General features: G+C 36.5%; 1 protein-coding gene across 1 annotated transcript; it reads right to left on the bottom strand.

The window, feature by feature from the left end:
- Positions 1-2500: 2500 nt before the first annotated feature.
- LOC103987654 (CLP protease regulatory subunit CLPX1, mitochondrial) lies at positions 2501-13487 on the bottom strand. The gene is made up of 13 exons (XM_009406011.3): positions 12569-13487; positions 9737-9798; positions 9463-9563; positions 9255-9334; positions 8742-8792; positions 6003-6077; positions 5847-5924; positions 4272-4328; positions 3801-3871; positions 3610-3709; positions 3324-3491; positions 3125-3247; positions 2501-3020 (listed from the first exon to the last, which is right to left on the bottom strand). Exons 1-13 carry the CDS (start codon positions 13427-13429, stop codon positions 2787-2789), a joined length of 2061 nt encoding a protein of 686 aa, XP_009404286.2. The 5' UTR covers positions 13430-13487; the 3' UTR covers positions 2501-2786.
- Between the last annotated feature and the right edge of the window lie 3101 nt (positions 13488-16588).

The following is a 16588-nucleotide window of genomic DNA, read 5'->3' as shown; positions in this document are numbered from 1 at the left end:
GAAGACATCGATATTATATTATTATGCGGAAGGGTGTGAGCATACTTCTAAAATTAATACGATGATGTTATTTTGAGTTTCAACTGACAGCAATTAATTAAAAGGGTGCATGTGTAAATTTTTAGATTTTGTGCGTATATATGTGTTAAGTTTAAATTCAGAAATAAAGATAAAAATTATTTGTTTTGAAGGTATATATATATATATATATATATATATATATATATATATATATATATATATATACCTTCAAAACAAATAATGTTTATATTTATCTCTTTAAATTTAAACTTATATATATATGAGTATATATATCCACAAGGCGTGTATATATATATATATATATATGAAAGAAGAGGGCTTTTCGGGGAAATCGAGAACGGATTCGGTCTGTGGTTTGCTATCGAACGATCGTGACCGTCAATCTATATCAAACTCATCTCTGCCGTTCACGCGAAGGCACGAGAGATCTGGATCGAGGGTTAGGATCACCTGGCAGCCGATATATAATTCACTGCGTTTGTCCACAAGAACGAGAGAGAGTGAGAGAGAGAGAGAGAGACGGGCGGTTAAGGTGGAAGGCACCCACCGGACTCCAGACACAGAGAGAGAGAGAGAGAGAGAGAGAAAGAGAGAGAGATGGAGAAGAATCCACCGGAATCCAAGCTCGCTGCCCCCGGCGTCAGGGAATGGCCCAAGTATTCCCTCTTTCTCCACCTCCCCGTCGTTTCCACATTTTCTTCTTCTTTCTGTTGTTTTCTGGCAATTGAATGATCCGCTTTGCATAAGGGTTCGAAGGATAACAGTCTTTAAAGAACCATTTGTTTCCCTTCTGGTAGTAGAACGTTTCTTTAGTTCTTTCACTTTTCCATAAACCCTCCAAAGAATTCGAGTCGGTAGATCTTGATTAGTTATGAAGGTTAATTTATTTTGGATCTTCAGAAAAGCAATGCCCGGAAGATATCATGGATTTTGAGTGGAGGGAAGACACTCGCAGGGCGAACGACTTCTTTCGTTGTCATGACGCAGAAGAATGTGGTCGATGGTGCTGACTGGTTATTTGGGTGAAATTGGTAGGTGACACACTAACCCTGCAACACGAATGGTCGCATGATTGTGCTGTAAGTTTCTTGCTTTTACCTTTCCTTTTTCTTTTGATGGAAACATGGAATGTTAAAGGCCAATCTCAGAGAAATGTTGCTTCACTTCTTGGTTGCTGCACAAGTTCTTGTCATCTAGAACTCTGTGAGGACTGACCCCCCTGGTCTTAGCTAGGGTGTGGGGATCATGAGCTATTGTATATACCTCCTCCGTAGGGCACCATGTAGGTTAGGTCAACCAAATTTGTGATGGGAATCTTGTCTGACCAGCCTTTTCTTCAGGCTCCCTTTGTTGAACTTCTTGATAGGTTTAAGAATAGAAGATGGATAAAGAACTTCTTGATAGGTTTAAGAACAAAAGATGGATGAAGAACCAACCATCAGTTTTACATGAACATGGGCAGGAATGGTCTATGGTTCTTTAGGCTCCCTTTGTTGAACTTCTTGATAGGTATAGGAATGAAAGATTGACAAAGAACCAATTATCACTTTTAGATGAACATGGGCAAGAATGTACTATGTTTGTTTAAAGTTCCAATTCAATGAAATTACCAAATGAGAGATACAGGGACCTGTAGGGTAAGGAGAATTAATATAAATGATGCTGTTAGGATGTGAAGTACTGGAACTGAAGTTTTCAGCAAGCAAGCTGCAGAATAATTAAAGATCCACCTGTTGTATTGGTATGCCTCTTTGATAGCGAAGTGGTATAGTCAAAGAATTCGATAATTGTCCAGCTTAGAGACATGAAGAATCCTATCTGACACAATTTATCGATTTCGGTGGAAAATTCACGTGACACTACCGATTATACGAGGATTTTGAACTATGGTATGTGGTTTAGCACATGTCACATATATAATCGATCGTTAAAGGCTATCCATTAAGAGTGAACCTTGAACAGTCGAATGCTTTTATATCTTTATTTTTTCAATGTCAATCTTATGTCAATTTTTTTTTTTTTAATCTGTGGACTTTCTATATCTCATGTCAATGGTAAATAAACTAGAACTCCTTTAAAAGAAACAAACTTATGAGACATCATTATTCTTTTGGGAAATTCTGAAATTGAACAAAATCCATATAAAGAAACATCTACAACTCTACCAACTTATATTTTAGACTATAATGGCCTTCTAGTTCTTTAGCTAAATTATACCTGAAGTAGGACTTCCTGGTGGAGATTGGGGCAGGTGACCCCTGGTGGAGTTTTCCATGCCCTTGGGATGTCCTAGAGAGAGAGGGCAAGAGTTTTCATTTGAGCTAACCGGATCTTGCTTTGTTCCTGGTGTTGTTAATCCACCACCATAACTGTTCACAGTAGCATAAGTTCAAGTTAATCACCTTTGGCTCCTGTTTCTGGTTTGGGTTAATCTCAAGCATCGAGCAGGCAAATCACATTCGGATAGAAAGGCATAATAGAAAGGCATAAAGGGTACAACATTCAGATCTTATACTTTTAATACATTGAATCTTATCACCATGGTTAAGAAGAATAAAAACAAGAAAGAGATTTCTTTGCATGTTCCACTTCGGGAAACTTGTTGGAACCCAGATGGCTTCTGATGCCACTCGTGTTAATGCAAATGTTATTGTGTACAAAGTGAGGGGGTGGGGGGGTGGGGTGCATTATATCAATGCAAAATGACATGTATAGATTTTACAGATCATGGTGATTAGTGGGAATCACATGCTCATGGCTCCCGACGTGAGCTCAGATTCTCCTTCCGTCTCACCCGCCACTGCCACTTCTTCGACCACGAGATCCCTGCTCTTGTCGTTCTCAGAAAGGTATCCCTCCAAGGCATCATCCCCATGTAAAATTTTTGCTCCACATCCTGGTTTGTCAGCAGAGCCGATGGCTTCCTCGTCCACCACTACTGCATCGATTCGCTCACGGCCGGTTTTCACATCAGGGATCTAAAAGCAAGTGCACAATAAGTTAAGATTCAGGAAAATCAAGGACAGTAAAAAATCCTATTCATCTTCTTTGGTGAGCATATCAGGTTTGGTGAGCATAATACCTCAAACATGGCCTCGATAAGAATACTCTCCAAAATGGCTCGCAAGCCTCGTGCACCAGTGTTCTTGGCCATTGCTTTTTTAGCAATCAACCTAAGAGCAGTGCCCGTGAAATGCAGCTTAACCTGTTAACGATCTGGTATGATCAAGCATCTTTCTTTCTTGAAACACAAATGAAATATGTATGATATGCGCACTGACGTTATTCATACTGAAAAGTTTCCTGTACTGCCGACCGAGAGCATTCTTTGGCTCTGTCAACACCTGAACAAGTTGGTCTTCGCTCAGAGATAATAAACTAACTAGTATTGGGAAACGTCCAACGAATTCTGGAATGAGTCCATATGCTATCAAATCGCTACTCTCCACCTGTGCAAGCAACATGCAAGAACCATATAACGTAATGAAATAGTTGATTGAAACATTGAGTTTGGTGGTAATAATCAAAGCAATTTTCTTGTGAATTGAAGTTATTATTGGAGCTTACGGATTCTAACAAGGAAGATGTCACTAGAGCATTCGTCAACCCACCACTTCTCATGTTTGCACGGACTGGTGCTCCAAAACCTATAGAAGAGTCCTGTCGTCTGTTCCACCAAAAGAAAAAAAAACAAGTCATTGTAGTCAGAAAAAAGGTACCGTACTATCTGAAGAGTATCACAGATGTTCATAATCTACCTTTCTGAAATAGTCTTTTCCAGATCAACAAAAGCACCACCACATATGAAAAGAATGTCCTTGGTATCTATCTGCATATAACCAAACCAAGCATTAGTTTCTGAAATGAAAAAAAGGTAAATTCAATTTATCTAATAACCACAACTAACACAGTTGCAAAGTATTATTAAAGAAGCAAATATGCCACAGGCAGATCCGAGAGCAAAATATTGATGCGCACTGAATTCACAACCAATTCAATCGAAGAGTAAATTTACAATGCAGCGTACACCTTTTACCCAGATTTCATTTCTCCCAACTATGCACTTGTCAACCTATCTTCGTAACCAATGCATGCATATATATATATATATATATATATATATATAGCAGAAGGCTTTTGACTCCAAACAAGTGAACATGCAGACAACTAAAAAATTAGCTAGAATGTAGAACACTATTCGCATGCATATATATGTCATGTCTACAAACCTGTATATTGTCACCACGTGGGTGCTTCCGAGCTCCCTTCTCCGGAACATTGACTATCTACGAAAAAATAGTTTCTGAAATCAATGCGCATTAGAAACAGTACATCCACAATCCACAAAACTTGGCCCAAGAATCTACAACTTCCAGAAAGAACTTCAAACAACATGAAGAAAACCATTCACACTGAAGGCCAGCAAATGTTCTTCAGCAAACTTGAGGTCACAGGTCCAGTTGAAGCCCAAAGGATCTCACAAGATGTAAAATTGAATTGCTTAAACGACAAAAATGCTAATTAGTATATGAAATCTTTGACTAAGGAAATACCAAAATATAACATGAGTCACTACATGCTGTGGTATGGATCAATGCGTCTTACTGTTGGTACTAAGTTTTGTCAAGACTTAAAGGATTCTCCTATCTTATAATTTAGTGAAAAATTAAAGAGATGTGACAAGGTTTCCTACAATCTCCAATTTCCCAAGTATCTAACTGTACATGAACAAATTGTTCGTACTTATGCACAAGGCACATGGATTAATTAATCCACTATGTAAAATACGACAGAGAACAAAGGTGCATGCTGAAGAGCATGCACAAGAGATGGACAATTATCTGACATCAACATGCGATTCAGTCTGGAGTGACAACAATTGTCTACCAGTAATCAATAATTACTTATATGTTGATATGTGAAAACCACGGGCAAATATAATGTGCAGGGCGAAATTTTAGTTACTAATTCACTGTAAAGATAGCCAGCCACAAATTGTTGGGGCCTTATCATGTGAACTTACAGTAGCAATGATGCATCTGATGTACAATTAAACAAGTCTCTTTATCTGATAAAGAAGTACCGTAACTTTGAAATCCCATGTAACGGCCATAATTTTGTTGGTGCATTTAGTAGCAACATGCACCATCATGAAATATATATATATATATATATATATATATATATATATATATATGGTCAAATTTGTTAGTCAATTCATCCTGATGAAATACTGAAAAAGAAAAGATTAAAGTGTTCAGAACTTGATGATCAATTTTGCGAAGTCAAATTAACGACCATATTTGACCAATTCACAAGGTAATATATCATATAAGATTAAAGTGTTCAGAATGAATTCACAAGGTAATATATCATATAAGATATATTACCTTGTGAATTCATTATTTGGGTATGTTGCCAATTCTTTTCAGTCACACTCCGTTTACTATTCAATTATCATCTATTTAGATCAGCTAGTCTTTAAAGTGAATACGTCTTTTCGACTTCACCACATGTTTAGAATTCCTATTTGCCTGCAAGTCGTATATTTCCAATATTTTTGACAATTAGTTGTAGATAGACAGGACTCCAAATTATATCCTCAACATTAAATATCGTAAATGGTATAGACGCAATCAGCCATGCTCATATTATCATACAACCATGCTCATCAAGCAAGATAAGTGGGACTGGAAACGTATGTTACCCTCAAATTCTCACGATAGACTTAAAGAGCACATAAATAGCATAGAGATTGTAAATTATCTTGTAACTGAAGAAAAAGAGCATGATGCCTAACTTACAGTTCCTTCTAGCATTTTCAACAATGCTTGTTGAACACCTTCACCAGATACATCTCTACTAATGTTCAGGCTCTCAGCCTGCATAGATACCTTGCATAAGATTGCTGATGCAAACAAAACGAACCTACAATTCAATATATGGTTATTATACCTAACCTTCTTAGTAATCTTGTCAACTTCATCAATATACACTATTCCCTGTTGAGCTGCCAGCACATTGAACTCAGCAACCTACATATTGCCACAAAAATAAGCATAAGCACAAGGTATATTTAGGAGGAAAAAATAACAAAAAAGAGATTATCATATTAAAAGCAAAGCATCAGTCTGGGAAGGATGGTTATAAACAATAGAAATAAGGGTGATAAATACAGATCAATGGTGAGGACAAAAGAAATAGAAGGATAGATGTGTAATAATTGCTCATCACAGTCCAAATAGATGAACATAGAATACTTGATTTCATCGTTTTCTAGGATTCATCAAGGATCTAGAGAAAGTAGCAAGAAAGCAAGCCTGTGATTGACGATGGGACTCGTGATTAAATATAGCTCAGTCAATTCTTCAGTTTGACCACTTTGACTGGACTTGATCCAAAAACAAATGATGAGAGGTCAAGGATGTAGAGGCAAAACCAACCCATTTATCTGGCACAGGAACACAACCAAGATGTGAACTACCTACTTGCACTTTAATTCATCTTAGTTTGTTAACTTTGCATCTTGGCTTTTAAAAGCTAAAACACTGTAGACTGGCTAATGTCACTAAAGGTCTTCTGGCCCTTTGGATCATTGGATAACGCTGGGTAACCCAGATAACACCATTTTATGCTCAGGAATTCATGTGCAAAACATGTGCATATGCAGTCCATATAAAGATATTTTAAAATATATACAACCAAGAACTATATAATCATATCCAAGTAATTCGCAAGAATTTATGTTACTTCCAAATCAAGAAATTATGAAATACGGGTATCCTCATTTATGAACCTATTTAAATGATTTAAGTTATAACATAAGGCAAAAGCCTGAGTGATAATTGATAATGTTATATAGCTCATATTATCAAGGACCATGTATTATAGAACTACAATGATAATTATGACAAACAGTACTAAAAGACTAACTTTGAGATCTGAATTTAATGCATATGCCAACCACACGCATGACCTACACATGTATATGATAGTCTCATATAGCTTATATTATCATGGACCATGTATTATAGAAATACAATGATGGTTATGACAGAAACAGTACTAAAAAGACAAATTTATGAGATCTGAATTTAATGCATATGCCAGCCATGTGTGACATACACAGGCATATGCTAACCTATGCAGACAGCTTGTGCAGCTTCATACTTCGGATATGCAGTAAAATTGTGCAGGTCATATGCAATGTGCTATGTAGCCACATCTACATGTGATCAATCAGATAGACCACAGTTTGAAAGTAGTTTGCCTTAAGTTTAGTGTCTTTGGCTAAAGCAACTTACAAGAAATTCAAACTATGATGTCTATGAAAAAATTAGGCTTAGCAATTGAAACTGCAGACAGATGAAAATGTGGCTCAGTGGATTATGCTTCTTAAGTTCTTAATATAAGTTTTATCTGAAAAATATAGAGAGAGAAAAAAATGAAACAGTTAACACTGTAAATGAACTAATACAATACAATTTAGAAAACAAAACATGACTAGGTGATAAAAGATGAACTTAACATTCAAAGAATAATACCATTACATATAAGATCCAGAACCAAACAGAATTTACAGATAAGACTAGACAAAAAAGCAAGCTGGAAAAATAAGATTTTATTTAAAGTAACACAACACTTTGTTGCAATGAAATCATGAAATGTTTTGAGGCAATATATTATATATAAACGAGGGGTCGACATGATAACCCATAAAGTTGCAGGAGATTGTAGACACGATAAAAGCATATGAATGGTAGATATATTATATATAATTTGGTAATATGGAGGGATCAACCACCATGTACCAATCAAGACCTAACAAGTAACAACACATTATGATAAAAAGAGAGAGCATACGATTTCTTTCCAAAGAAAAAAAATTGAAAAAAAAAAGAAATTGATATGCTGCATGTCACAAACAATATAATTGATATGCTGCATGTTGTGAACAATATAAAGAATAATTCATGCTAACTGGTTTCCAGGAGGAACTAGAGAAGTAAAACTCTAGGAGATTGCTGTTTTCAGTATATTCAACAAAAACAGATTATATAATGCATGACAATGAAACATGAAAGTATACAAGAATACAAGGTTGGCATAACAGTATGATGACAATACTGAAAGTTCTAAAATTCTCTTAATTTTCTACAACAAGAATCATATGCTCTTCTAGTTACAAACTACCTTTTGAAAGATCCTGCTTATCTTTTGCAGTATTCATATAGATTAAAGGCAATTACAAATTTACCTTGTCTGACAACAACACATGGAGGATAAGCGCACAATTACAAGAAATATGCACTTAAATTACTAAAAACTATTTTTTTCCCAAAGACTCTAACAGAAACATGGGCAAGCCATACAAACATCATTTGTCATATATAGATGTGCTTTGCAAATTAGACCCATTTGATCATGCAAAATTAAGCACAAAAAAGAACAACCAAACTAAAAACAAGAAACTAAATAATGACTGCATTCCATCTCTTCATACATACATAATGTTTCTTAGCTACAGATGGACAACCATGAACACCATATAAACATGCTTAACAATATGACTGAAATTAGTAGATAAAGAAAACTGAAAATCTGCGAGATTGAGAAATCAATAGTTTGGAGAGTCAAATCCACTGTAATATGCATTAGATTATTAGTAAAGTAGCTTAAATGACAACAGAGAAACGAACCGTAAGCAATTTGTACAAAATTGATTCTACATCTTCTCCAACATAGCCTGCCTGCAAGGATATTGATGACTGTTTTAGTCAATGGAAGTGACAAACAAAAAAATAAGATACGGTACTTGTTTGCTGGGTCGATTATGTATCCAAGCTGTGTAGTTTCTTTACTTCATAATTAAAAAAATGTAAGATCTTAATTACTACAGAAATGATTTAAAAAAAAATACTATAGAAAATACTTAAAGCCGACAAAGATATTCACTTAGCATTTAACAATTCTCGTTTGTAGAATGCCATAAGAAGTTTTAGCATAAACAATAATCAGACTGCTGACTTCCTCAAGATTTCATGCTAAATATGAGATCCAATTTAAGGAGCCATGTATGCATCTTCATTGTAACATAATCACAAGCATGCTTGCTGAAAATTGAAAAATACAGATTACAAAGAAACAAATCAGCAAAATTAACATGACAAATTCTGATTATCAGAATTCACATGTTGGGAATGTGAACTCACCTGTGTCAATGTTGTCGCGTCTGCTATGACAAATGGCACATTCACAAAACGAGCCAAAGTTTTGGCAAGTAATGTCTTCCCTGTCCATGCACAAAATAAGCAGTCATACAGAGAGGACATGCCAGCCAATATATTAATAAAACTAAATAAGCATGTCAAGATTATCAAAACATCACAACATGAAAAATAATTTTAACCAGATATATACCTGATCCAGTAGGACCCATCAAGAGCACATTGCTTTTCTCTAGCTCTACATTATCATCATTATTGCCTTCTGTGTTGAAATTTCCATGGTCTGCTTCAGAGCTGTATATTAAATAAGGATACTCAGCTTACTATGAACCATTGGAACAAAAATAAATTTCTTGCACTAAGATGTGCACCCTAATGGTCCACATATTCTAAATTATTAAGCATAAGCCAGAAACATAAAACTGGGATCACCACTAAAAAAAATAACAACATAGATTATAACTAACCCTTTCTGTAAGGATGCATGATATATTCTTTTATAGTGGTTGTATACAGCAACAGCAAGCACCTGCACTTTTTTTTTCTCCATTGATCAGTAAAGGACAGTTCTAAAACATTCAGCATCAGATATTAAGAAGCTTAAAAGTTTAATGTCCCATCACTCAAGTAACTAATTGCTAAAAACAAATCAATATAAAAGTAATAGAATATGTCAATCATAAATGTCTGTCAACAAATATATATATTTAAAATTAAATTCTTTGGACAATAAATTCCTTCTTTTGATTAACAAAACTATATAACATCAACAAAACCGTAAGTCCCAGTTATTTGAGATCGACTATATGGATTTTTTATTGTTATTGAAATCTATAAAAAACCATATGCTTAGTTAACTTAAGAGTACTTAAATATTTTTAGGTTTTCTTCTACCTCTTCTTGTATCACTAACATTAATCATTTCACTTATTTTGACCATCGCATCTGGAAATCTCCTAAACATATATCGATATCATTTTAAATGATTTTCTCTTATCTTATTGTCAATCAAAACGATACTTAATTGTTCACGAATAAAAGTATTTATTTTCCTATTTTTCCTAATAACTTCACACATTCATCTTAGCATTCTCATCTTGGCAATACAAATTTTTTATGAACATTGAACTATAATTCCAAAGAATTTTCTCTATAACGATTAGGAGTGCTTTGCACTTCCATCAAAATTTTGTCAGGTTTGCAATTCCAACAGATGGCTTCATAAGTCACAATAAAAGAAAAGTTGAAATATCCATCATTCTTAACTTTCCAGTCATAAACTCATTTCATCTAAAAATTTTCTCCTTAAACAATTCAGTTGGATTCATAAATAAATTTAATTGAAACCTTCTAAAGGAATTGTATTAAATCCTATAAACTAGTTAACAAGAATACATTTACCCCTTACATAAACAAATGCCCTCAGAATGTACAGGAAAATATACTCAAATGACTTCTTGTGGTACGAAAAATTTGCTAATTGATTCTTGTCAATAGTGTGACCAAGCACGTGTGTATATATACACACGCACACACAAAATGATAGGGAACAAGTAAGGGGAGGGAGGGGAAGGAGATAGAAGCCTAGTCAAAAAAGATTATCAAATATGATAAATTAAAGAAATCTAGCAATTTTATTTCATTTTTTCATAATAGTTCTAGTCATGGTTTGTTTTACCGGTCCATACCGGTGTACCGATGAGCTGTCAGTCTAGTACATACCGAGCTGTATTGTACTGTACCGAGCGTACCAACACATGATACATGAGGGCATACCAATGTAACACCGGTACCGGTCCCCTATCAAACCAGCATGCACCGCATATACCAAGCGGTATGCTGCGATACAACGAACCTTGGTTCCAGTAACCACATATTTAATACACCATAAGGATGGAATATTGATGATGTTCTATAGAATCCACTATAATTTTTCATGTATCATGATAACATCTATTCCCAAAAAAGGATGCTTGCTTCTGCATCAATTGTAAGCCTATCTAGAACAACAACAAAGAAAAAAGTCAGTAACAACACAAAGTTGACTAGATTACACCACTTTCTTCACACAATGACAGGTTTTCTCTTATTTGTTAGTAAAGGATAAATGCTGCCAAGAATTCACTTATTTGTTAGTAAAGGATAAATGACTTCGAACCTTTCCATTGGGAATATGGCACCAACAAATGAGAAGCATGCCACAAATTGTCAGACCATACACACAAAAACATAGATATGCAGAATAACCGGCAAAAAGAAAGACATTAAGATAACTCTAGTTGGCACCAATGACTGAGAAGTAAGAATCACCAATAAAGGACAGATAGAAGCTATGCACTGTTGATAACCATTGCAAAATAATAAATCTCTGAATCTTTTTCAACCCATCATCCCATCCAAAAGATACAGCAAATGAATCTCATTTGCTGTATGCTTAATCCAAATTGACTTCCTTTTCTTTGTGGCCTTACAACAGAAACTAAAACACCAATACATACTGAAATCATATAAAACCTTATTTAGTTCTCCTTAGCCATGTCCTCAATTACACAAAATCCTTTTCTTTCTCAACTCTATGGATGATTTTCTTTCCAGCGAGTTTCAATAAACAGAGGAACATGCAAATTATTATAGTAGAAGTCTAGAAGATTAGGCAGAAAGCAGAAGGCATAGGCTGAGGATAAATGCTAAAAAAGATATTTGAATTTATCAATAAACTTTCACCTAGCAAGGTACCGAAGCATAAAAAAAGGGTGTCACAAAATAATCTTGTCGTAAATTCATAAATAATGTCAATCATAATATCCTGATGCAGTTGGGTGAAAAGCCCGGTAAGTCACATGATGTGGAGTTTATGATATATAACTAATCAAAGCTTCTTTGCTAGGTAATGCTCTAGTAAACAATGACTTTGAAATTAAGACATTACCAGAATGTTTGCTAGATCATATCATATCATAATGGTTTTATGGAGCAACCGATGCTTAATCTAATTAAATTATACTGTCTAACAAAATCCAAACATATTAGCTTTTGTAATTATTATCAAACTCAAGAAATTGAAAAAAAAGTTTTAAAGAAAGACTGCTCCAGAATCAAGAATTGGTTACAGAAAATAAATACGTCTTGCAAAGAAAAGCTAATCCTATCTATACCAACAGGAATATTTATTTAGCTTCTGTTGCCCAAAATTCCACGGAATATGTGCCAAAAATCATTTCCATCGATCCCTTATAATCTTGAGTCCAAAAGGCCCCTGATAACGAATGATCTAGCCAAAAAAATGATAGAAATCATACCTTTTTTGCACGCTCCTGCCCGATTACATATTTATCGAGCCCCTTGCATATTTCCTTCGGCGTTGGAAAATTCTTTCCCAAATTTGACCCGCCCCACCCGTCCTTTCCACCGAACCCACTGCCACCGGATGATCCGCCTCCTCCCCCGCTTCCACCGGGTCCGGCCACCCTGACCACGTTCAAGTTCGGCGGGAACGGTGGGCCAGGTGGTGTGTGCACTGCCAAGCCATTGCTCTCAGGCGGTCCGGGCATGGGGGGCCATTTCTCCGGCGGCTCCCCACCGTAGGACGACTTTAGCGCCTCCCAGAATAAATTGTTGATCCGGCTCCCGTTATCCTCGTCATCTGCCCTCTCCTTGGCAGATTCGGGGTCGCGTAAACGCCCGATCTCGACGAAGGTGCCCTCGAGAGGGGCGAGCCTGTGGGGCCGGAAGTAGTAGGCGGTCTTGCAGCTAGGGCAGAAGTTGACGGCCTGATATCCGCCGCCGCCGCCTCCTCCGCCGACGACGGAGGGAGGGGAGCGGTTGGAGAAAAGGATGTCCATGTGGTGGGAGCAGCGAGGGCACTGGGCCTCGGCGCGGATGCGGCGGGTGTGGAACTCGTCGGCGCCGCCGTCCCACTTGTGGCGCTCCTGACGGAGAAGGCCGAGGCGGCGACGGGAGGCGGCTAGGGCGGGGGGCGCGGGCGCCTGTAGGAGGAGGCGGCGGCGCTCACCGGCGAAGGCGGAGATCGGGCAGCGGCGGGAGACGCGGCAAGGGGGCTCGGGACGGGGCCTCACCGCCGCCGCAGTCGCCGCCGCGGCGTTTCGGGCGGCGTGCGTCGCCGAGTCGCGGACTTTCTTCCATCGGAGAACCCCCGACATCGTAACGCTTACCGCGACGAGGGGGCCGTAGCGGAGGGGGTCACGAAGGAGAGGCGTGGGGGTCAAAGATAACACCGACAGGCAGTACGGTGGGGCCCACAGAAATCATCCAAAATTGCAAGCTTACAATTCCAATAACCAAGCTCTTCCGCAGTTGGGTCTCACAGAAATCACCCTTGATAGACACCTGATATCGGAGAGGATCGAAGAATTCTGTTCCAACATTTTGCAGAGGATCCCGGCATAGGGTGGACGTACGGCCTCGTCAGTCGCTCTCTTCTTCCGTCCTTTTTATTCCAGGATTAATAGTTCATTCTTTTTTTCGATGATAAGATAAAATTGTGTTCCTCACACCATTCCCTCTTCATGCAATTTTCTGCCACTTCTTGATGTGGTTCGAATGATTTTATCAGTAGTTTTCCATCAAATGTGCTAAAAATATCAAACAATACAATCCGAATTAATAATTAGGTCTTCTTCTTCTTTTTCTTCAAAATTTCAACTAAGCATAATAACTACAAAGAAAAAAAAAAAAAAGAGGAAAAGCAAAGCAAAAATTTAGCCACCCGATGGGTCGGAGTTTGGGTTGAGCAAACCAAATCTCGTCTTCCGCCTCCAAATTGAACCCATAGATTTGGCCCAAGGGTTCGGCCCACGGGGAAATTCGCGAACCGACGGCGTCTTCGCTAGCCGAAACCTTGACCTAACCCGCAAATCACCACCTCTCACGATAGCCGCCGTTCGATCGCTGGTATTAGCATAACGACAAATGGGCAATCGGAAACAAACGGAAGACCAAATTTAATGTCCCACATCGAATAATTGGTAACTTTCTCGCTCTGCTCTTCCCTATATATTAACCTAAAAGTTGATTAAACCACAAACTGTTCGATGGAAGGCCGAAGAGAATTTTATTCTCTTTGTTTTTCCAAATTTTAAAAAAAATTATGTTGTTGGTTGGTGCGTGGCAAAAATAGCTTTTGGATAAACGTATTTTCTTTTATTTTCTTTAACTATGTCAGATTTTTATTTATGTTATAACAGCTAAGGCTACTTCGATATATGGTTGAAGCATTATTAGTTTACTGTTGATCAATCTCAAAGTTTTTTATTATGTTTAATTCTCCATATTTGATCTATTGTGATTTTATTATTTTTTTAAAGTAATATAATAGGATTTGATCTTAATGCTCTTGGGCTCTGCATGTTGTGCTAATATTTAGAATACTAGTCTCAAACATGTTTCTCAAAACCAAGGATCAAAATGAACCGGTAAATTTTTTAATTTTAAAATATGAAACAAATTGTATTTTTTTTAATTTGAAAAAATAGATAATCATCCCTTTGTCAAAATTCATACCAAATTACTCGGCTTTAAACTTAAAGAAAAAAATTACCTTATTTATTTGGTTTAAAACTGAAATCACTAATTTAAAATCAAAATCGAATCGTCTAAGATCGATTCTAGTTTGATCTTGATTCAAATTGAACCATGGTCAAGACTAGTAGCACTATTGAAACTAAAAATTTCATTTATAACAATGTTAAAACCAAATTTTATGATATTTTGCTGAATTAATTTTTAACACAATCCTTAGACTTGAAAACATAAGCTACAATAGATTAGAACAAAGAGCTACCAGTGTAGTGTTGTTACCTCGCTTTGACTCAATATCCAATGACATAATTAAACTAACCAATCAATTCCCAATATACGAAAGGACTCTCCTATTCAATAATTCAGTGAAAAATTAAAGAGATGCAATAAGGTTTCCTACAATCTCCATTTTCCCAAGTATCTAACTGTACAAGAACAAGTTGTTCATACTAATGCACGAGGCAAATGGATTACATAGAACAAAGGTGCATGCTGAAGAGCATGCCCAAGACATATCTTTGAAAATGCCAAAATATTCTTTTCCTCTTCAACAAAAGTAGGAAAGCCTGCACAGTTATATTCATCTTGGGATAGATGGACTATGCATTGCAAACAATTATCTGACATCAATACGCGATTCAGTCTGGAGTGACAACAACTGTCTACCAGTACTCAATAATTACTTATTTGCTGATATGTGAAAACCACTTGGGCAAGTACAATGTGCAGGGCGAAATTCTAGTTACTAATTCATTGTAAAGATAGCCAGCCACAAATTGTTAAGACGCAATCAGTCCGCTCATATTATCACACAACCATGCTCATCAAGCAACATAAGTGGGACTGGAAAAGCATGTTACCCTCAAATTCTCACGATAGCCATAAAGAGCACGTAAATATGTTACCCTAAAAATTTTCTATTATGTTTAATTCTCTATATTTGATCTATTGTGTTATCATTAATTTTTTTTAAGTAATATAATAGGATTTGATCGTAATACTCTCGGACTCTATATGTTGTTCTAACACTGAATATATTAGTGTCAAACATCAATGTTGATGGTTTATTCCAAATCGCCTGATTCTGGTTCCGGCGATTCTGATTTTGGTTTGGACCATCAATTTTTATTTTTTTTATTTAAAAAATAATTTTAAAAAATAGATGTATAATCATAATAAGTATAATAACATACAAAACTGATCAAAAATAATAAAATTTTTAATCAAACTAAATATCTTTATCAAAATTCAAACCTAAGTTCCTTGACTTTAAACTTAAGGATTTAACCACCATATCATAAACTCTTTATGTAATCTATTTTTATTTAATCCTATTTAATCGGTTTGATACTGGATTCATTGGTTTGGAATCGGAACCAACTGTCTCAGGTCGATTCCAGCTCAGTTCGGTTTGGCTTCGAACTGAACCATGGTCAAGACTAGTAGCACTATTGAAATTAAGAATTTTATTTATAGCCATGCTAAAGCCAAATTTTATGAAAACAGAGCTACACAATAGATTCGAATAAGGAAATATGTATACTGCCAATTCGAATAAGTTTGCAAAAGGCCTCTTCTAATTTTGGTGACTGCCAATAGCTCCTAGCAAATATGTTCTTTCCTTGTATCCAAGGAGAAAGAGGAAGACACCCCATTGCTACGATGGATGGCCAATTTAATTAAGTTATGCCCTCACTTAGGGCTAGACAGACAATGCAGATGATGACATTGCGGTTCACGAGGAGAGCGAGGCACCACCCCCGTTGCACCAAAGGAGAGGG

This window comes from Musa acuminata, chromosome BXJ1-6 (genome assembly GCF_036884655.1).
Source record: "Musa acuminata AAA Group cultivar baxijiao chromosome BXJ1-6, Cavendish_Baxijiao_AAA, whole genome shotgun sequence".
Classification (NCBI taxonomy): domain Eukaryota; kingdom Viridiplantae; phylum Streptophyta; class Magnoliopsida; order Zingiberales; family Musaceae; genus Musa; species Musa acuminata.
Note: the sequence above shows the minus strand (reverse complement) of the source record. Positions and strands in the feature narration are given on the sequence as shown.

What these genes read in the sequence shown, in the direction of transcription:
- LOC103987654 (XM_009406011.3), bottom strand. Translation starts at nt 13,429, where the DNA reads ATGTCGGGGGTTCTCCGATGGAAGAAAGTCCGCGACTCGGCGACGCAC. An exon ending in CATGCATCCTTACAGAAAGG is followed by an intron (nt 9,564 to 9,736) that starts GTTAGTTATAAT and finishes TTTAATATACAG; the next exon opens with CTCTGAAGCAGACCATGGAA. An exon ending in TTTTGTACAAATTGCTTACG is followed by an intron (nt 6,078 to 8,741) that starts GTTCGTTTCTCT and finishes GGCAATATGTAG; the next exon opens with GTTGCTGAGTTCAATGTGCT.